At 37.5% G+C, this 22,224-nt stretch overlaps 1 protein-coding gene across 6 annotated transcripts in view; it reads right to left on the bottom strand.

The window, feature by feature from the left end:
• Positions 1–22,224, bottom strand: part of ARAP2 (ArfGAP with RhoGAP domain, ankyrin repeat and PH domain 2) — a 199,375-nt gene that overhangs the window by 92,768 nt on the left and 84,383 nt on the right. For all 6 annotated transcript variants that reach the window (XM_033421634.2, XM_049709607.1, XM_033421631.2 and 3 more), the window contains 9 exons: positions 20,346–20,545; positions 16,856–16,941; positions 15,425–15,607; positions 12,675–12,849; positions 12,065–12,199; positions 5,046–5,190; positions 2,914–3,016; positions 2,076–2,274; positions 1,706–1,769 (listed from right to left, as the gene is read on the bottom strand). In XM_033421634.2, the coding sequence (XP_033277525.2) occupies positions 1,706–1,769; positions 2,076–2,274; positions 2,914–3,016; positions 5,046–5,190; positions 12,065–12,199; positions 12,675–12,849; positions 15,425–15,607; positions 16,856–16,941; positions 20,346–20,545 (1,290 nt within the window). The remainder of the gene's footprint in view (positions 1–1,705; positions 1,770–2,075; positions 2,275–2,913; positions 3,017–5,045; positions 5,191–12,064; positions 12,200–12,674; positions 12,850–15,424; positions 15,608–16,855; positions 16,942–20,345; positions 20,546–22,224) is intronic.

Below are 22,224 nucleotides of genomic sequence, written 5' to 3'. Positions count from 1 at the left end.
TTTACAAATGATCCTGTACTCTTGTGGAACTAAACATTCTGAATTAATGTAATTAAGGGATTTGAAAGCAAATAATGAAACATCAAGAGAAAACAATTTGTTCTTCCTAATTGTTGTGATATGACTCTAGCTGCTCCTTCTCAGGCTCTTTTGCTAGATCATTCCTCCTCTACAACTGGAGGCCCTGGGGCTACATCCTTGTCTCTTTTCTATCTACAGTCCTTCTCTAGGTGAATCTGTCCAGTTCCTTGGCTAAATAAATAAGTCAAAATGCTGATGACTCAAATCTTGATCTCCAGCTGCAACCTCTCCACTTAATTCCAGGCTTGTATATCCAAATGCCCAGTCACCAGCTCCACTTTGCTTTCAAACAGACATCACAAAATTATTATTTCCAAAACCAAATTCTTGATCTGCTACCCTAAACTTGCTAGTGTCCTACCTCTACTCTCCATGTACTTTTTATCTCAAAAACACAGCACCATTCATCATTTATGTAAATGCTCAGGCCAAAAACTTTGGGGTCATCCTTGACTCTCAGAGTCATTGAATCCATCAACAGACCTGCTCACCTCCACCCTCACAGTAGATCCTACACTCAACACTATGTCATTAGGAAGTCACGTTTTGCCTGGCCTCTGCAGCATCATCCTACCTGGAGGCTCAGTTTCACTCCTGTCCTCCAAAAGCTATTCATCTGAATCACAGTAGTCATTTAAAAACATAAGTCAGATGATTCCACTTCCTGGCTCTCAAATCAAGCAGCTTCCCGTCACGCTTAGAATAAAATTCAAATCATTTTTACATATCATGGCCTGTAAGGCCCTATATGTTCTGGCCCAGGGATATCTCCGCAATCATTTCTTCCCACTGTCACTCATTCAAATTCCCCCAGCCACAGGAGCTTCCTTGAAGACCCTGAACATTCCAAGCACAACACAGCCTTGGGGTCTTCAAAATACCCTTGACTTTGTGCCTGGTACATTCTATTCAGACTGCTGTATGGTTTGTTTCTTCACTTTATACAAATCTCTGATCAAAGATACCTTCTCTTACCACCCTATTGAGAACAGAATACTGCTCCATCAGGTGCACTCTCTTCACCTTATTTTTTTTCAAGCATTTAAAATTAAGGGACACAATACTATGCCATTTTTTTTGGTCTGCTTATATTGTGTTTCCCTCACTAGTGTAGATGCTTCATAAGGGCAGAGACCATATCTGTTTTACTCATCACTGTATCCCCAATACCTATAACAGTTCCTGATATACAGTAGAAGCTTAATATTTATTGAAAAACTGAATAAATTCAAGAAATCAGGTTTTAGCTATGCATGATTCAGGGTATTATTTATAGCCATCATATAACTACACTGAAAACATATTTACAACTGGCAAAGTGCTTCCAAATACTTATACGTGAATGTTGAAAAGGGATCAAGGTCTGTAGAAAACTCTAATAACTGATCACGCTGAGTTTCTCCTAATGAATATAAAAATATGCAAGCTTCATTGGTGTACTCTTTCTACTAAAGAGAACATACACACACACACACACACACACACACACACACACACACACACGTACGATTCGGAAAATTCCCAACAGGCTACAAAATAATAGGTTCTCCTCCAAGAGGATAACCAGTATACTCAACTCCCTAGAGCTGTAGAGATAAAGAGTAAAAAGCAAAAATGCACTTACCTCCCTTTTTCTACCAAGAGCAAGACATCCAATTTTTCCCCATTTTGAAGTACTGTGCTAATTGCTGAAGGGAAAGAAGAAAAGCATGAACATATTTTTTAAAAAAAGAGATATGGGAACATATGTATATGTATAACTGATTCACTTTGTTATAAAGCAGAAACTAACACACCATTGTAAAGCAATTATACTCTAATAAAGATGTTAAAAAAAAAAACATTACACAAAATACCCTTAAAGACTACTGAGTCAGTCATATGATGTTTGGGAGTGAGCCATCATAATTTTATGTGAAATCTACTACTTCCATGTACAATAAAGAATTGTGTGCAGAATACAAAGTGAGAGAGAGAGAAAAAAAACCACTTACTTAGTTCTTGCAGTCTTCTTAAGTGCATTCTATCCTCCTGACCTTCTTGCATTTGAAGGCAAAAACGCAAACTAGATTTGTCCATAGCAAACCAGCCTTTTCTCCACTGATCCAGGGCATGGCAGTCTTTGTAGTAGAGTTGACCAATCAAATCATAGTCAGCTTCTGTTAAGTTTTCAGCAACAAAGGGAACAAAATGCTGTTAAAACAAATACAAAAAAGTAATAAAGACAGTGGAAATAGGAAATCCCTTACATAGCTACAGATATGAGGGAAAGTGGAAAAATTTGTTTTTCTATTTTTAATATTTAGAAGGAGTCCAGATTGCAAAACAATTATTTAAACCTGCTACCAGTCTTAAAACTGAAGAGCTATAATGCAATTTCAAATGGCAGCATCTTAAGCCATTTTTCTTATATATAGATTTGAAATAGGAAGACATTCTCTTTGTTGATTTGTGGCATTTTTCAAAATGTCAACCTTCAATGTTTGTCTTCATTTGTATCTTTTACTGAATCTGTCCTTTTCCCCTTTGTGTATACCATGAATAAGATATCTACCTATAAAAAGACATACATAAAAATGACTTTACAACATTGAAAAGATCTCCATAATCAAGGCACAGCCTTAATTTGAAGAATGACTTGTCCAAGATCCTACATTAATTTTGTCTCTGCTTAAGGCTCTAGGAAGGTAGTTCTTAACCTCTTTTGACTACAACATATGAAAACCTAATGAAGTATGGACATTCTTCCCAGAATCCTGTATAAAATTTTCATGGACCTCTGAAGGTTAAGAATCTTCTCTGGATTTAGGTAATAAAACAATATTTAAATACCTTGGCTATTGCTTCTGTCCATTTTCTTTGAGCTTGAGATGTTTCAGCTCCAAATAAAAATGCACGTTCTGAGGGTAAATAGATCTCGAAGGTAAAGATGGGCCTACAGCACACAAGAATAAAAAGATACCACTGGTTATGTTTGGCTTTTATGAGAAAAATAACACAAAGGTCCAGTTTTTAATTAAATTCTTTTTGAAAACGGAATAATGGTGTGAAATCTATCTACCCCCTACCTACCATATTTTTCTGTTGATGGTTTATATTTTATTCAAATGAGTTAAATGGAACACACTGGATCAGACAAAAGGAATATTATTCTGACTAATCACTCTACAGCATGACTTTGTCGATACCCTGATGTGACAAAGGCTGTCTTCTGTCTCCTCTTCCCTCTCAGACCACTCCTTCTTGATTTATTCTGACCCCCTATTCAACGCAAACATTGTCCAAACAGTTCTCTAATTAGTTCTCTTCTTGTCTTACTTCACAAATTTTCCTTCCATCATCTTGTCTTATGCCAAAATTTCATCTCCTTACCATAGATAAAATTAGGGTAACATCCCAAGCCCTGAATTTTTCCTTCTGTTCCTCATCCACAGCTCCAAGTATTTCTTGGAACATGCTAAGTATATATTCTGCCATTACTCAAAATACCTTATACCAAACTCATCTTCCTTCTTCCTCTTTCTCACCCCCAACCTACTGTATCTCCTTCATATTCCAATTTAGAGGCATCACCATCTACCTCAGCAACAAGATCAAAACTTTGGAGTCTAATTTATTCTTCCCCTTGACATGAGCTCTTCATCCATTCAGTCAGACATTTAATGTTATCAGTTCAATCTTAAGAGTCTCTCAACCCACTGTTTTCCTTTTTCATTATTTCTTCCTCTAGCTAAACTTTCAGTAATTACAGTCTCTCTCCCTCCAACCTCTTCTTTATCACTTCAGTCAGCTCTCTTCCTAAAATACAAATCTGTGTGATTTTTCAGTGGCTACATTACTGATTTAAAATTCTGTAATATGCTATTGAAGGCAATTAAGAATTATTTTTTTAACCACATCTCATTATAGATGCTTTCTCCTGCATATCTACTTGTATCAGTAACATTCCATCAAGAATGTTTTATTTTTGAATATGATTATATGCTAATGTAAAATTATTTAAGCAACTTAATAAATAGGATGCACTTAATATTCCATGGTAAGCCATGTTAAACTGATCATTCATTTAGAGTAAAAGCACTATTAAGATTAAAACAAAAACCAAATCAACTAATAACCAGCTTTGTTCACATAAAAGAATCAAATCAGATTTACTAGAAAACAACAGTCATTTCAACTAGTATAAATTGGTCATTATGTGATAACAGTAATATATTTCATGCAATTTTATATAAATAACATAGCTTTACAAATCTCTTCCTTTTCTCACATAAACTTTTTATTAAAATACTATGATCCTATAAAACTGTTTTTTGCAGATTTTAGTATTCATACTTTTTTATTAATTACATGACAAAATGTGATAAGAAACTTTCACGCCAAAGATCTTAGAGGGTCAATTTCCAAAAGTCCTCACAGAATCCTATTAAACTATTTTGTAAGTCAAACATATTAAATAAAAAATGCTTCCTCTTTGAATTAAAACTTTTTTGAGACCATAAAAATGCCAAAGTAGATCTTTTAGGAATTTAGTATTTCAATATGCTATTAAATATGCTTAATAGTTTATTTTATTATGAACCACTGAATTTTCTGTCATCTCTTTTAACCATGATACATTTAATGAAAGCATAAATTTTTTCATTAGTCCACTATTTTAAATAATGAATAAGTCATAAAAATTATGGGACCACATGTTCAAGAATGGAATGACATAAACTTACTTAAAATTAGATACGAACACGTCAGCCTTTCATATTACCTAATATAATATTTAAATGTTTCCACTTTTTAGTGAATTCCCTAAGGAACTTTCAGAAGCTGAAAAATGAGTAGGCTTCAAGAAACCATTAAACTCTTCTAAAAGAAGCAACTGAAGTGAAATGATAATAAAATCCTTATTACCTCGTATGATACATACCAGAAAATACTTTCGACTCCTAACCATTTAATGATAGACCTACCCAGTATTTAAACAGAAGTCTTCTTTGTGTACAGCCAGGCAGATAACTTCATTGATATTAATGGTGCCATTAGGCGTGGTAGACTTATCATTTTCATAGTAACTCAAGAAGCCTCCTTCCAGAACACACCACTTTTTATTTGTCTCTAGGAATTGAAAACAAAACACAAAATAAATTGAGCTATACCATAAATCAAATTTTAAAATATGTGGTTTTAAATAATGGCTGGATTCAAATAAATAAATGTATTAATTTTCTATTTTGTGTAAAGAGCATGATATTGCTGCATGGGATAAAAAGTTGTCACACTCCCTGCTCTCAAAAAAATTTACAATCTAGTAGCCAGGGACATACAAGACAAAAACAACCATGACACTGATGACCAGAGAAACAAGCAGATCCATAAAGAGACCGCTGCAAAACAACTCTGACATGGCAAAGACTAATGTCTGTACAGAGTATTAGGAGGAAAAAATGTAGGGTTAAAGAGTAAGACTGTGGATGATGTGAAGTAGGTGAGCAAAGAAAGAAGGGGTCAGACCCTACAATGCCCTTAATGCCCTGTTTAGGGGATTTGAAATTCATCTTGTTAAGAATTCAGCACACTATGGCCTGCAGGCAAAATCCAGATCAACATCTGTTTTTGTAAATAAAGTTTTATTGAAAAAGAGCCACACCTATTCATTTATGGATTTTCTGGGGCTGCTTTCCTGCTACAAGGGCAGAGATGACTTGTGGCAGAGACCATCTGGCCTGCAAAGCTTGAGATATTTACTATCTGGCCCTTTTCAGAAAAGTTTGTTGAGCTTTGATTTTACAGTTGATGGTGAGCCACTGAAATGGTTTCAACAGAAGAAAATTCCATATTTAAATTTTACACACTTCATTTCTGTGGAAAATGGATGTGAGAAGGTGAGGCTGGAGGCAGGAAACCAGTTAGGACACTGTCAAAAGAAGTCTAAGTGAAAGATGAAGATCACCCAAAGCAGGACAGTGGTACTAAGGATAATGGGTGGGGGGGGGGGGAGACGGAATGATGGGAAAGGATGGGGGACAATAGAGAGAAACAGGAGACAGAGGGGGGAAAGGGAGAGAGAAATGCATACATGCACCTGTGTGTTTTAAAGGGATACAACATGTATTGATGGGATGAAGGGAGTAAGGGAGAATTTATTAATAGTTGTATCATTTTTAGCTTTGATTACAAGGTGGGCAGAAATGTTTACTTTTTTCTACAAGAAAATAAAATAGAAACAGTTTTAGTGCGTGTAATCTGAGTTTCCTTTGATATATACTAAATGAGAGCTATCCCCTGGAAATCCAAGTAGGAACACCTATTAGGCAGATCACCCTATGAATTTGCATCTTCAGGGCAAGGAAAGGCCTCAATGACCAGAAAGTCTTTAGCATACAGCTAGTGGTTGAAAATACACAGTAACCAAGGATAAAATCTTAGGGAACTTAGGGAACAATGGATATAGAAGGGTCCATGAAAGCAATGAAGTAAATGAGAAGAGATGGTGTATAAAACAGGAAAGCGGTGAGCATTTATGAAAGGAATGATTACCAACATTAAATATAGAAAGAGATCCAATAAAACAAGGGCAGAAAATAGCAGTTGGTCTTCAGAATAAGGAGGTAACTGCCTCTACTTTAGTGAGAGTTCTGTCTCTCTCATCATCATCCTGAGGTGGACCCTACAAAGGTTGGACCCATTCTTGGAGGGAAGCTACCCTCAAACTGGAGTGGTAAGAAAATAACTTCAAACAAAGATACAGCTTCTGAAATAGTCACTTGTGACTGAAAAGGATGTTTCTAAAGCAGCAAAAAATGCTTTCTGAGCTACAATCCTTCCATAATTCTGAGAAAGAACTGTGGGAGGAAAGTCATAGAAAGGGGAAACTGCCAAAAACCTACCTGGCCAAAGAAAGAGATTACACGTGAAGTTAGGACCTAGGAAACGAGACTGAAGGCTCATGGCAGAGGCCAGGCCCCAGGAGTCTTACATGACAGGTGTTCAGGAGTTTGTACCTGCAGACAAGTGGGAGCCATTGGAAGGTCTTAAGCAAAAAGTGCCAAATGCATGATGCATAAAATAGATGTAAATGAAGAATCTAATTATGTTAATTCTAGTGGGAAACAAATGACAGATCTCTTTTAAAAGGTGAGTACAGGCTCACTGTAAGTTAGAAATATGGGCTTGAGGAGATTTAATCCTGTAGCATCATCACCATAACCCTTGATCAGCTTCCTTTTTATAAGTGAAAACAGGTCAGAGGTCAAACCAAGTGGGCACAGATATTACCTTTGAGGATTTATAATAACAAAGCTGTGATAGTAAATCCTGACATTTCTATTCATCTGGGAAGCAACCAAAAGCTTCAACAAAATTATGTTGGATGGCATTCGTCTCATTGGGCTAATTCAGACAGGACACCCTCTCTGCTACAGAAGTCTTACTTTTTAATCAGTTACCAGAAGATGTCCACCAGATGGTGCACAGAATGGGCAACTCTGAGGACACAAGGTATTTACTAGACACAAGGTTGTGTGTATGGTGGTTGTACTGGCTGGAGGGGTTGTTCTCTGTTTCTATTCAACCTTGACATTTAGATCAGGGAAGAAAAACACTACTGGAATTTACTCACACACAACTAAAGAACTCCAGAGGTGACCTACTGAAATACTCCTACGAAGTGATGTAGATACTATAACAGAGCTGGGCAGCTTGGCTGTCAGCTACCACCTGTAGGATATACCTAAATGCAAAGGCTCACTGGAAACCAGAAGCAGCTGTGTACATGGATCGCCTCTCTGCTACTCTTCCTCCTCCCCTTATCATCATATGCATGTGGCACGCACTGTTCTACACATCTTATGCACATTAACTCACTGAATCCTCAGAACAACCCAGTTAGGTCAGTTGTATTACTGCATACCCCTTTCCTTATACCCCGCCCACAGGCACAAGCTGGTTGATTGACCTTCCCAACATCACACAAGTACATCAGAGCTGGGGGTAACACCCAGGCAGTCAACTAGGGAAGCTACCCTTCTATCTACTTCACAAACTGCCTCTCTGTGCCTGTTACATGCTTGAAGCATGTATGTCCATTTTTAAAATGCATCAGGGTACAGCAGAGGTCATACCGTCAAATAGATATGTGCACAATAAATGTATGATAGTTAAGACGAAACTATTATTTTTTGAAACCATGACGTTGTTTCCTGATGAAGAATTTCCTCAACTGATGGCATTCAATGTTCACAGAAGACAGGAATACACACTAGGAATCCTTTTGATTTAAAATAAATGTATTACAGCCTTGGAGAAACATTTTTAAACTATACGAGTTAGGTATTTATAGAACAAAAGACCTTCAAAATTCCTCAATGCTAATCTATAAAAGAAAATATGAACAGTTAATAGAGAATTTCTAGTAAACCGTATCAACCACTTTCTTTTTAAAAATCAAACACTGTGTCAACAAATCAAGGTAAGATACCAAGGGAAAATAATACAGTTGAGGGGAGAAAACAGAAAACAAAACCAGGATGCTATTATTCAGCTCTACACTTCGGTTTAACAAGAGCTATCAATCTTTCCTTTCATGAACACTAAATTGGGAAGAAAAAGAAAAATACAGATCAGTCTTCATAACCAGAAGCTAGAAGAACTTCAAATCCTGAAAACCTGAACTGACAATTTGAAGCTCTGTAACTCTCTGAAGGACTTGCATGCATTCTATTCCCCGACTTTTTTGTTTGTTTTTAATCAGTCTATTCTATGGCCATCCTGACAAGCCCTGATGGAGTTATGCAGTCCAGATGCTTTCAGAGGCAAAGGTGACAACCACACTTTAATCTCTAAATCTTTCCAAATAATTCAGTTTTCCCATAAAGCTGGTGCTCAACAGGAGTACCACCACTGCAGAATCTTGACAGAAAAGAAAAACAAAAAAACCCACCAGAACTCTATGCTTCTTGGTAGTTCGGCTTTTTCTTCTTCATTTTTAAGTGTTTTGTTCAGAATATTAACTAATAACTATAAATGGAATATAACCTTTAAAAACTGTGAATCACTACATGGTACACCTGTAACATATACAATGTTGTACAGAAACTATACTTCAATAAAAATTATATTAAGTCAGCTGTGCTTTTACACTGGTAGTAATGTGATTAGAGAAAAGCCTATTTATTCAACAAATATTTATCACATGACTACTAAGTGTGGACACTGTTTTAGGCACCAGAGATTTGATAATCCTGAGTAAACCAGAAAATGCTGCTGCCTCAATGAGCTTTCACTCCAGAGGGGGAGAGAAACAAATCAAAGAAGGAAGGATCATTTTCATGCGATGAGTGCTATGATAGAAATAAGCAGCACACTATGAAAGAGAAGAGCTGACAGTGGGTGCACTCTTTAGTGGGCTGCCAAAGAGGTCTCTCCAACCAGGTAGCACTGAACTGATCCCCCGAGAGATGAGAAGCAGTCAGGCTGGGGGAAGTGCGCTCCTTGCAGAGTGAACGGCAATCACAAAGGTCCAGAGGAGGCAGAAAAGAACATGGCATGTTGCAGGAACAGACAGGAAACGAGTGTGGCCAGGCATGCAGAATAGGAAGGAAGGATGTGAGATGAAAGGGGGAAGGTACGAGAAGGTCTTTAAGGTCTTAATAAGGAAGAGAGTTATACTCTGTCATGGGAAGCCATTAAATGTATTTGAATGATGGAAATACATGATCTGATTTACATTTTCAACAATCACTAAGACTCTTTTGGGGAATGGTTTGGAGGGAAGCTAGGGCAGATATCGGCAAGTAAGCGGGGTTGGGGCATGGGATGGGGGTGGGCGTATTACAGCCCAGGCAGGACAGGACGGTGGCTGGAGCTAGGACCATGTTAGTGAAGATGGAGGGTAGCCAACTGATTCATGGTCTATCCTGAGTCTTAAATGAGAGACACATTGGATGGAAGAAATGAAGACCATCAAAGAATACCCTGTCATTAGATTATTTTCCAATGAAATCATTTCTGTGTGCTGCATGGTCAAAGTACAAAAGTTCAGTTTCCCATTACTTAAAACCGAATGCTCCAAAATGAGAAAATACCCCCAATTAAATTACATATATGGAGAATGCACTGGTTTCTGTTTTTTGAAGTAAATTTTAACAACAAAAATCCATAGTTAACTTATAAAAGATAAAAAGGAAAGAATGATTTAGTTACAGGTTTAAAACATCAATTCAGTCCTCAAGTGATTAAGAAAAACAATCTATTTCAATGAAATATTAAAACAAACTGGTAAGTCTATAAATATTACAACCAGAATTGCCAAAAAACAAATAAAAGCTTATTTTTAGCCTGCAGAGTACTTATGATATATTGAGAAGCTTTAGGAAGAAAAGCTTATATCTCAAATTCCCTATTTCATCTTTGTATAAGTGGTTTGAAGGGTGGATCTAAGATATCCTACAATTTAGAAGAAACATTCTAGAAAGCTTGTACACTTATTAACAAGTACATTAATTGCCTTGTTATTCAATTATTTTAATAATGACTATCGCCAATTCACAGATTGTTCTGATACTTTTTCCCTCCTGATCACTCAACTTTCGACTACTTAAGGGTTAAATATAGACAAGGAGCAATGGAAGATGAGAAAATCTCTGTAAAATTCGTTATTTATTATTGGTTAGATTGAGTAAAGGAAGACAATAAAAACCACTTGCTGAAAGAACCAAAAAAAACCTAAGCTCAAAGAATAAAAATGCTCTGCCATCTAGTGTCACCCAGCCATCACACTCACCAAAGCCAAAGTTTTACAATAACAATTATAACACAAATCAGATGTAAAACTCGGCTTCGTGTCAAGTTCCTCCACTGTTCATGTGAAATCAGCATAATATCAACTATCTTGCAGAGCTTTTATGAGGATTACAATGAACATAAAAAAGTGATGCCTTACACATAGTACATGCTCACTAAAGGAGAGGTACTGTTTATAGGAAAATCTAATAAAGTATACTTAATCTCAGTACAATTCTGCTTAGGGTTACAATTTTTTTTGGGAAATAAAGCCTTTAACTGAAATAATCACTTCAAGTGCATGAGGATCAAGATTAACATTCTACAGTGAGTTTTTCATCCTATTGTTCCTTGGATCGAGTAATATAGCTGGATTTTACCACCTAGGGAATTACTAACCAGGCTCCCAAGCCTCTGAATATCCATCATCAACTGGCCTGTACAGCTTAATCTCTCTTAAATTCTCTTTGCTCCAGTGAGACAGAGATCATTATAGTTTCACGCCTACATTTCTAAAATTAGTTCAAATGTATATAGCAAGAGCATGAGGCCTCTGTCTTACTCATTTTTGTATGCCGAATGCCCAGCACATGCCTGATTCAAGGAGCTGAATGGATAGGTGGATAAATGATGATTCTGCTAAGATTAATGCCACAAACCTAGAATGGGTTGTTAAATCAAATTAATTCACATCATTTTTTGGAAACCATGTTTAAGCTTTATTTTACTTACACAGACACACACACACACTTATCATCAGAACAAACTGAACTACTGATAGAACATCCTGATAGAATACTGACAGAATATGTACTGAAAACTTGTCAGTTCTTCCTACATGTTGACATTTATCTATATTATCTCCCCAGTTAGGGTTTCTGTCCCGAATGGAAGGGGCTAAGTTTCACATTTCTTTGGAATAACCCTTAAATCCTGAAAACAGAATTGGTTGGCCCTGAGGTAGATGTCACTGAATTTTGCTGAGAATTCACTCAGCATTCCAAACCAGTGGTAAATCTTTGCTGCAGTGCATGAAATAATATCTGTGCCTGGAAGCATTTATAAAACCTAAAAAAAAAAATATTTCTCTACCGCAAGATCAAATCTAACATATTAAGGGAAAAAAACAATCAAAATTTAAACCTAATTGTTTTGATAATGAAATAAAGTTTTACCAGATAACAAATCTAAAAGGAGCAAGAAAAGATACCTTCAAGGAGTTTTTTTTCTGAAGAGAGTTTAGAAGCTGCAGCAGGAGCCTGATACAAAAAGTCACAGAGGAACGTCGACTGGGAGGACTCTTGACTAAATCCACCTTCAGCATGTATGTCATGTTGAGGGAAATCTAGAAAAGTTACAGAAATAACACATCTGAAACCTGAAATGTAAACAATTTTCCCTTTGCTTATAAATATGTAGGTGAGTTTTGAGGTAGAAGAAAAACTACTTCAAATATACCGCAGAATAAATATACAGAGATATTTATTTTACTTGGCATAAAATTCGCAAGTAAGCACTTCAGTTGTATTTATTAATCATGCATGAAAATCAGATTTAATTTTGGTGAAAATGATTATGTGGGATGAATTATTTTAATCTCCCATTTATAAAATTAAAGACACATAAAAGATTTATTTCCTAAACTTTCCCTTTAAATGAAATAAAACATGGGTCTTGATAAGCATCATCCACCTTTTTGGTAATTACATTTTCTTTTCATTCTGATGGTTTTTCTGATTTGAGAAACAAACAGATTCGTGCTTCAGTTCTCTTGGGGATATATAAGGAGAGATCAGGCTAGTGAAGGGATAGGGACTAACCTGAGAATTTGTTATGGTAGAGAAATTCCATTTGCAGACTCTGCCCCGCCTTCTTGGCCAGCAGATAAGGGGTGCTATGCTCAGGGTCACCTGTTGCACACATGACATCTGCTCCACTGAACAGCAAAGCCATTGTTTCCAGAACATCTGGTTTCACCACAGCAGCACACAGAGCCTGGTCAATAAAAGAAAATACAATTTGTAAGTGAAGAAAGTATGATTCTAGCTATTAAAATGTGTAAAAGTCTGCCAATTCATTTATGAGAGGAAGTCTGTATTCTTTTTTTTTTTAATTTTTATTTATTTATTTATTTATTTATTTTGGCTGCGTTGGGTCTTCGTTGTTGCATGCGAGCTTTCTTTAGTTGCGGCGAGCGGGGGCTACTCTTCATTGTGGTGCTCGGGCTTCTCAGTGCGGTGGCTTCTCTTGTTGCGGAACACGGCCTCTAGGCGCGTGGGCTTCATTAGTTGCGGCACGCGGGCTCAAGCTGCTCTGTGGCATGTGGGATCTTCCAGGTGCAGGGCTCGAACCCGTGTCCCCTGCACTGGCAGGCGGATTCTTAACCACTGCGCCACCAGGGAAGCCCCCTGTATTCCTTTTTAACAAATAAATCTAATAATCATTATGCCCTGAATTAACCAACAGACAAAAAAAGGCCTGCTCTACATGAATTTAAATTTCAACCGAAGATGTCCAAATCTCAATTCATTGTTTTGTTGAATTCAAATGTTGTGATGTTCCAAATCTTCAAATCCGTCATATTTGCCATGGAAGATATTTTGTATGTTTACATACTATGACAATGGCTGATGCTCAGAAAATTCACAATACTTCAAACGTAGTAAGGAAGTATCCACTAAATGTTTTGTTATGTCATATGAATGTTGTATGCATATATGTCTGTATGTCTGTATTTTCCAGAGCAATCGGGATGTGAGGAATCTTTAAATTACCGTTATGCTTTGGGAATTTGAAAGATGTGTACAAATTCAGGATCTTTCCTTTTGGAAGGGAGTATAGGTAGGGAGGAGGAACAGCAAGCAAGACACAATAAGACATGATTGACATGATATACATCATCATTGTACAAACAGTAAAACTCCTGGAACATGATGTTTTTTCCTTTGAAATAATAAGCTGCCTTCACAACTTTTCCCATCCCCTCTTCTTGCTTCCACACTTTACTGGCTTTCCATTTGCTTCTGAACTCTGATTTGGCACCCTGATTCCGTCTGACTTCTTAGCCTTGGGTTCACCATATTCCTCCTTCCTGACATGGTGCACCTGGACAGATGACTGGTTAATTTGCTCTCTGTAATGCAACTTCAGGACAATCACTTGCTGATTATCCCAATGGGCAGCTCAGAGAAGAGCGTACAACCAAGAAGTCCCAGGACACATTTCACAGCTCCAGCCTAGAGGGTCTACTACTAAAAAAGTACTTATCTTTTCTACCATGGTCTAGCTAACCTCTACAATTTCCTTCACATCAGAATCAAGAAGCCTAAATTCTTGTACCTGACTGTACTAATTTGCTAGGTGATTTGGGGCAATTCCTTCTCATCTCCGGGTCTTAGTTTTTCTGCACCTGTGAAATGAGGATACTGGAAAGTGAAACAGCTAACATCCCTCCACTGGCATATAGCCTCTGACTGCTCTCACAATCTAATCCCGCGTATTTCCTCTCATTCTCTCTCTCATTACCCTATTCTTTTCCTTTACAGTGTGCTGCATTTGCTGTGGTATATTTATTGGCATGCAGCTGTTTATGGTCAATCTCCCCTGCGTGCAGATCACTCTCATGAATAAAAGAATCACATCTACTGTTTACTACAACTGTACCCCCGGAACCTAAAAATGAATTCAGCAATGAGTGAGTGTGCAATAAATATCTATTCACCACAAACACTCAATGGAGAAAGGATAGTCTCTTCAACAAATGATGCTGGGAAACTAAGTAACTACGTGCAAAAAAAAAAAAAAATGAAATTGGACCCCTACCTTACACCACTCACAAAAATTAATTTGAAATGTATTAAAGACTTAAACATAAGACCTGATACCATAAAACTTCTAGAAGAAAACATAAGTAGTAAGCTCTTTGACATCAGTATTGGCAATGATTTTTTGGATATGACACCAAAAGCACAAGCAACAAACACAAAAATCAATAAAGGAGAGGCGGGCAGGATGCTTAACAAATTCTTTGCCAAAAGGGCAACATAAAATGGTCACAAGAAGACCTGGAATAACTCAACCAAAGGCAAACGACACTTCAAATCAATGGCACTAAACAAACTACTGCTTTTAAAAATAAATTAATTGAGTAAATGAAGTTAATTTTGGTGATAGCAAGTCAACAATGTACTGGCTGAAGTTATGTTCAGTATCCTGTCCCTAAAATGGGGAAAATTGTCGAAGTTTTAAATGGTGTGTTTTAATGGCCTACGTCAGATAGAAACTACGTCAGATAGACGTAGATAGAAATGTTTTAATGGCCTACGTCAGATAGAAACTACGTCAGATAGAAACTTCAGTTAGGGACAGAAGTTTATTCGCTATTGATAACGAATCCTCAAGTGAAATGAAGGAAAAAAAAAAACAATGGCACAATCTCACAAAAGGAAATAAAATTAAACAATAATATTATGCAATAGCAAAAAATTTTTTTTAACTTTTTTTCAAAACCCTTGGCATATATTTAAAAAGACCTTGATATCCATGTTTTCTGTTACATTTCATTGGTTACCTTATTTAATTCTTCCTTGGTAAGAGATGCCCAAAGGGTTTTTCTGAATCTTCCTTCTTTGTATTTCTGAGTGATAAAGTTTTTTCTCTTTTCTACTGGAGAGTCCACGTGTAATTCTTCATCTTTTTGAAGACTACCAGCCCAAAAGTCATTAGCTCTTTTGTTTCCAATGACAATAAAAAGCTGAATTATCAAAAAAAAATAAAACATATCAATTCACAAAATGTATTTGAATCTGCAGAAAACTGACTCACATGACATTAAAGCATAGCTTGGTACAAAATATGCATAATACAAGACCCAACTTTTTCTAGAAGATGGAGTGTGAAAGCAGATACTATTTCTATTTTAAATAGTCTAACTGCTCGTCATAGTGGTAACAGAATAGCTAGAAAAGAAACTGCAAGCAACACAAATTGCAGCAAAAGCATTATTACTTTTTTTTTTAACATCTTTATTGGAGTATAATTGCTTTTCAATGGTGTGTTAGTTTCTGCTGTATAACAAAGTGAATCAGCTATACATATACATATATCCCCATATCTCCTCCCTCTTGCGTCTCCCTCCCACCCTCCCTATCCCACCCCTCTAGGTGGTCACAAAGTACTGAGCTGATCTCCCTGTGCTATGCGGCTGCTTCCCACTAGCTATCTATTTTACGTTTGGTAGTATATATATTACTTTTTGAAGGTAGCTCACATTGAGACAGATTCATTTAAAATGGCTGAGTAGGTGGGCTAATGTGGTTGACAGTGAGTGGTACAGACACCTGAGCAGAGAATGGATACAGGAGACAGCAAGTTAGACATGATCTCAGTTACTGACAGAGCATGGCCAAGATAAAGAATAGTCGATTTTGCCAAATGTTTTCATTCACTTTTCTGATATTTTATCCATGCTGGGTTAAAAAGAAAGAAAGTCAATTCTGGCTTTAAAAAAAGCTGTCAAGCCTTTAAGAGTAGTTATTACTTTTTTTTTTTTTTTTTTTTTTGCAGTACGCGGGTCTCTCACTTTTGTGGCCTCTCCCGTTGCGGAGCACAGGCTCCGGACGCGCAGGCTCCGGACGCGCAGGCTCAGTGGCCATGGCTCACGGGCCCAGCCGCTCCACGGCATGTGGGATCTTCCCGCACCGGGGCACGAACCCGTGTCCCCTGCATCGGCAGGCGGACTCTCAACCACTGCGCCACCAGGGAAGCCCCAAGTAGTTTTTACTATTAAAGCTCCTTGTATTTTTTATTTTTAAAATAACTGTCTCATTTAGGAAGCATTCGGAAAGTTAAAGTAGAAAGTTACTACTATCAAACAGGCTATAAGCCATTTTTATAATGTGGTGAGAACTTGATCAGAGAGCTCTTAAAGTAACCACCCCACCCCACTGCACACCTCCTCCTGGACCTCTGCTGACCACCACCACAGTCAAGTCGGACTCACCTCAATGAGTTCATTGCTCCAAATGCTGGCATCCATTTTCAGACTTCTAACCTTGGAATCTTTTGGTCCTAAAGATCTATGTTGCCCTGAAGTCAAAAAACAATTGATTTCTATTTGAATTTGTATGTAAACTTTTTACCTTTAAAAGAAAAGTGTATATGTACGTGTATAGGTATGTGTGGATTAATATATCTTTTGAACTTAAAACAAACCAATACCTACTTTCCACCCTACAGTAGTGGTGGTAATCATACAGGAATCATAACCAACCACACTGAAGATAACAGAAATCACCATCACCACCCTGTACTGGTATAAAATTACACTTTTAAAAAGTGTGTATACATGTACATGTGTGTATATGTGTGCGTGCATATGCATGTATGTGTGCGTGTATGTATGTGTATATACGTATATATATATTTTTTTCATTGTTTGGTAATTAACTAGAAATTGTAGGTCACTGAAAACATTTTATAATGGGTCTGTGTAAATTATACCTATGTGAGTGAATACAGATATCATCCCTTTACTCTTAAAAAAAACTAGCTACAACTGTAATAAATGCCTACTTAAAAATCTAAAGTCGATTCTTTATTCTACTATTATGCCTGGAAGAGAATGCCCAGCATTCTACCATAATCAATTTAATTCTGCTGTATAAATCATCATTCAGCCATTACTGGGCATTCAGGCATATGTCAGACTCTTTCTAAGCTGAGATAGAAAAAAGGTATATAAGACATCATCCTTGATCTTAAGGACCTTTTGCCTAATGTGCATGAGAAAGCTCATTCCTCTCATTCCTTTCTCTACATTACATAGGTTCCTTTCCTCCATTCTTTGAGAAGGAAACTACTCAGAGCACAAAGCCCTAGAATTACCATGGCAAGAACCTGCATAGGTTTGCACTTATGAAGACTACAGAAAGGCAACACCAAAAGGAGTCAAGCTCAAAAGCATGCAGGAAGAAGGGATGCTGGAGTAGCCTAGGAAAGAATCTGACTTGAGGCAGCAGGAAAAGAAATAATGTGGAGAACAGATTTAGAGATATTCAGAAGATAAAACTGATGGGACCTGGTGGGCTTTAAGGAAAGAGGAAGGGTCAAGAGGGTCTCTCAAGGTTTAGGCTTCAGTGTATGGTAGATAGTATTGCTTCTGACCAAGATTTGGAATATAGGAGAATATACAGTTTAATGTAATGAGATGGGCAGCAATGAGAGCTCCATTTTATCATGTTAATTTTGAGGTATCTTGGGCAAATCCAAGTTGAGAATCTAGCAGGAGCTATAAGAGTAGAGTTTCCAACAGAGTGAGAATCCCCTGCTTAAAAATGAGTATTGAATTCAAATGACAACCTCACTCAGGAACACCAGAGTGAAAGAAAGCTTAGGATATAATCCAAGGAAACACACATATTTTAGGAGCAGGCAAAGGAAAAGTAACCTGGAAAAGGATGACCAGAGTAGTAAGAGCACACTAACAGGAAATGGTGTGTCGGAAGTTGTGGGAGGATGGAAAGTCACTGAGCGACAGATTGGTCAAGAGTGTCAAATACTGCAAAGAAGGCAGAGAAGACAGGCACTGACCACACAGAAACTGAGAGGTAAAATACACTGGTAAATGTGGTGAAAATATTTTTACTGGAGGCAAGAGAAACGAAGACTGATTACAGGATGCTGATGATACACTAGGAAGTTAAAGAAATGAAGAAAACCTGTGCAGACCACTACGCTTGAAAGTGTCTTGTCTATGAAAGGAAAAAGGAACAGAGAATGATACGTAAGAGAATAGTAAGTTTTCAGAAAGCTGGTGTTAACAGAATTATGCAAGTTTATATGCTGAACCAAATAAACCATAGTTCAATACAGTTGTCCCTCGGTATCTCGGATTGGCACTAGGACCACCCACAGATACCAAAATCCGAGGATGCTCAAATCCCTTGTATAAAATGGCCATAGTATCTGCATATAACCCACACACATCCTTGTATACTTTAATTCATGTCTAGATTACTTTTTTTTTTCTTTTTTCTTTTTTTTTTTTTGCGGTATGCGGGCCTCTCACTGTTGTGGCCTCTCCCGTTGTGGAGCACAGGCTCCGGACACGCAGGCTCAGCGGCCATGGCTCACGGGCCCAGCTGCTCCGCAGCATGTGGGATCCTCCCGGACCGGGGCACGAACCCGTGTCCCCTGCATCAGCAGGCGGACTCTCAACCACTGCGCCACCAGGAAAGCCCCCCTAGATTACTTGTAATACCTAATACAATAAAATGTTATGTAACAGTTGCTGGTACATGCAAATTCAAATTTTGCTTTTTTGAACTTCCTGTAAATTTTTGTTTTTCAAATATTTTTGATCCACAGTTGTTTGATGTAGAACCATGAATATGGAGGACCAACTGTACTTACACAGAGAGTGAATAAGTGACAGGGTGAGGATCCTGAGAAGAGAGGAAAGGAAGGGAACATATGTAGACAGAGCAGCCTTAAACAACACAAACGCTATCTCTTCCAGTGAGACTGGAGAGGAGAAGAGGTTAGGAAAAAATACGAAGTCAAGGAGGATTAACTGATGCTTTTTATTGATGTAGGTGATCAGCTCAGTGTGATGAGAAATGTGGTAGCACAGAGCTCTAGAAAAGTCTGAAGGGCTTGAAGCAGCTGTCCTGTCTTTGCTCTGAGGTGCTCTTCCTCTGCATTCTCTCAGTGAAACCTGTGCTCAACACTATTCCTGCCCTTATCACACTCTATTGCAATTACTATTTATATATTTGTGCAGGAAATGTCATGTCTTGTCTTACAGAGCATTTCAATTCCCAGGAACAGCACAGTACCTGGTAGAGCTGAAAAGCTGAAGGAAAGTTTAGGTTGTAGCTAACTTTTTCCAAGACCTCCACGGTCGCATACCTAAGCTAGGGTCCATTCCCTCTACTCACTTGGACAGCTGTCTTACCTCCCAAATACAAGGAGCTGTCAAATAGTTTGTAAGGTATAAGATCACAAGAAGAAAATTAGTCACAGTACTGGTTACTTTCACAAACTTCAATACACCTGGAAAATGCTTCTATATAAAAATTCAGATCTGGTGAACCAAGATTAGAGTGCAGAGCAGATTGATGTGAAAAATAGATCTTACAAAATATGACTGAGGAAAAAGGGACAAATCATATGAAGTGCAAGCGTGTTCAGGGTGCATTCTGAAACACATTCATCCAAAACCTAAAAATTTCAGCATTGTCTTTTTAAAATCCATACATGGGCCAGCAGGCACAAAAAAATGATTACATGCTTAAAAATCAATTTTTATATTTAAGTCATGCATAAGAGAAGTTTAGAATGATATTTCTAAATTTGATTTAAATGTAATAAATTTTCTCTGTCTTTATTTTTCATAGCCATTAGGTGGGACACAGTATATAGGAACACTAAAGAGCATTCAGTGCCAATCTGTCACCAAACAGTGATGAGCATAACTTATCTCTAATTACCTGCACACTTCTTACAGATGACAACACAGAGATTGATGGATGCCCAGTCAGGATTTGGGGCTTTACAATCTGCACAGCTCCTGTTGGACTCATTGAACCAAATCTTCTCAGCTACTTCATAATCAGAGAGAGTTTCTGCTATCGATTGCTGCACAGCTTCAATCCACTCTTGTTTCTCTTTTTCAGACTCGGCTGTAAAGCTGAAACAATGAACGTTTCTGCATTATCGATCTCCCTTGTAAAAGCCAATTAAGCAGTATGTTCAGTTTGCATATTCATTTCACTCATAAATTAAACACCTGCTGAAAAATATGCCTTCCAGGCGGTTGGAGTCTTTTCTGTTAAAAATCATCTCATTGAGAAATCTATTTTTTTCCTTTAACTTTCCACATTGCTTATGACTTTGTTTACCTATCTTGAACCAAAATTAACATACACACTTTTCTGACCAGAATATAAAAATCACCTTGTTAGGTCAAAAGCTTAAAAGAGAAGTCATGCTTCCTAAGCAGTGGTTACATAATAATCAATAAGAGACTGGCAGAGTTTCAGGACCATTGGCTTATTTTGCCAAGAAAATATGCCATAGTCTGAAACTAAGTTATCAAAAACACCCACGAGAAATTTCGATTTTTTGTCTTAAAAATAGATTCTTGTTTTTAAAATAGAAGAATGTCCAGATGGCTTTAAGAAACTGAGAAATCAAAAAAGTTTTAAGTGATTACTATTCTAACAGAATTCTAACTCATTTTTAGCCATGTAATTCTTAGTGTTTATTGGGTGCCTGAGTGAAGGAATAAAACATTAAAACATCAGTTCACTCTTTCAAGAAATATTTACTGCGTACTTATAATGTGCCAGAAAATGTGCTACATACAAGTGCTCCAAACTCAGTCAATGACCCACAAAATGATGCTTAACACTGAAATTTTCTGTTCTGAAGATGAAAATGCTTTGAGAGACAATGAAAACAACAGAGGATTAACATTTTCTATGTAATCTATAAAGAAATTGAGTGGCCTACATGGATTATATTTTTTGAATCACTTCATGGTCCCATCATCACTATAATATTGATAAATTCCTTAGTGGTTTCTGCTTCTCTATAGAGATTGGTCAGAGCCCATATGGTACAATGGAAAATAGACATTTGGTCTTAGTCCCTGGTTCCTGGTATATAGTTCCCCAAAACCTTGGAATACCCTGAATGATAAAAGTCCTTTATACGCTAATGAGATAGCTTGTGGCTGAAGGCTAGACAGCTTCAGGATGGGAGCTGGTCAGCAGAAGACCAAGATGTGACTACAGACTTGGAACTTTCAACCAGCCCTACCCCGTGACCTCTGGGAAGGAGAGAGAGGCTGGTGGAGTTAATCACCAATGGCCCAGGATTTCATCAATCTTACCTATGAAATGAAACCTCCATAAAATCCCCCAAACACGGGGCTTCCCTGGTGGCGCTGTGGTTGAGAGTCCGCCTGCCGATGCAGGGGACACGGGTCCATGCCCCGGTCCAGGAAGATCCCACATGCCGAGGGAAAAAAAAAAAAAAAATCCCCCAAACAACAGGGTTCGAAGAGCTTTCAGGGTGATGAACACATTGAGGTGCTGGGAGAGTGGTGCACCCAGAGGGTCATTACAGATTATTAACACATATTAAGAACACACATTAAGTTTTCTGTTTCATTGTCATAATAAAGCAATTACCAGAGTGCCATAATACAAGACATGTATCAAAATGCTAAGGTATTTGATCATATGTGTTATGAGATCCATTAAATTCAGCAACATTTTGAGCTGAGGTTACTTTTAGGAAATCACGGAGCAGTTGTAATTAGGGATTGCTCTTAAAGGACAGACTGTATTTGGTTAGGCTAAA

This window comes from Orcinus orca, chromosome 4, assembly GCF_937001465.1.
Source record: "Orcinus orca chromosome 4, mOrcOrc1.1, whole genome shotgun sequence".
Classification (NCBI taxonomy): domain Eukaryota; kingdom Metazoa; phylum Chordata; class Mammalia; order Artiodactyla; family Delphinidae; genus Orcinus; species Orcinus orca.
The sequence above is the reverse complement of the archived record's forward strand: the minus strand, read 5'-3'. Positions and strand labels throughout refer to the sequence as shown.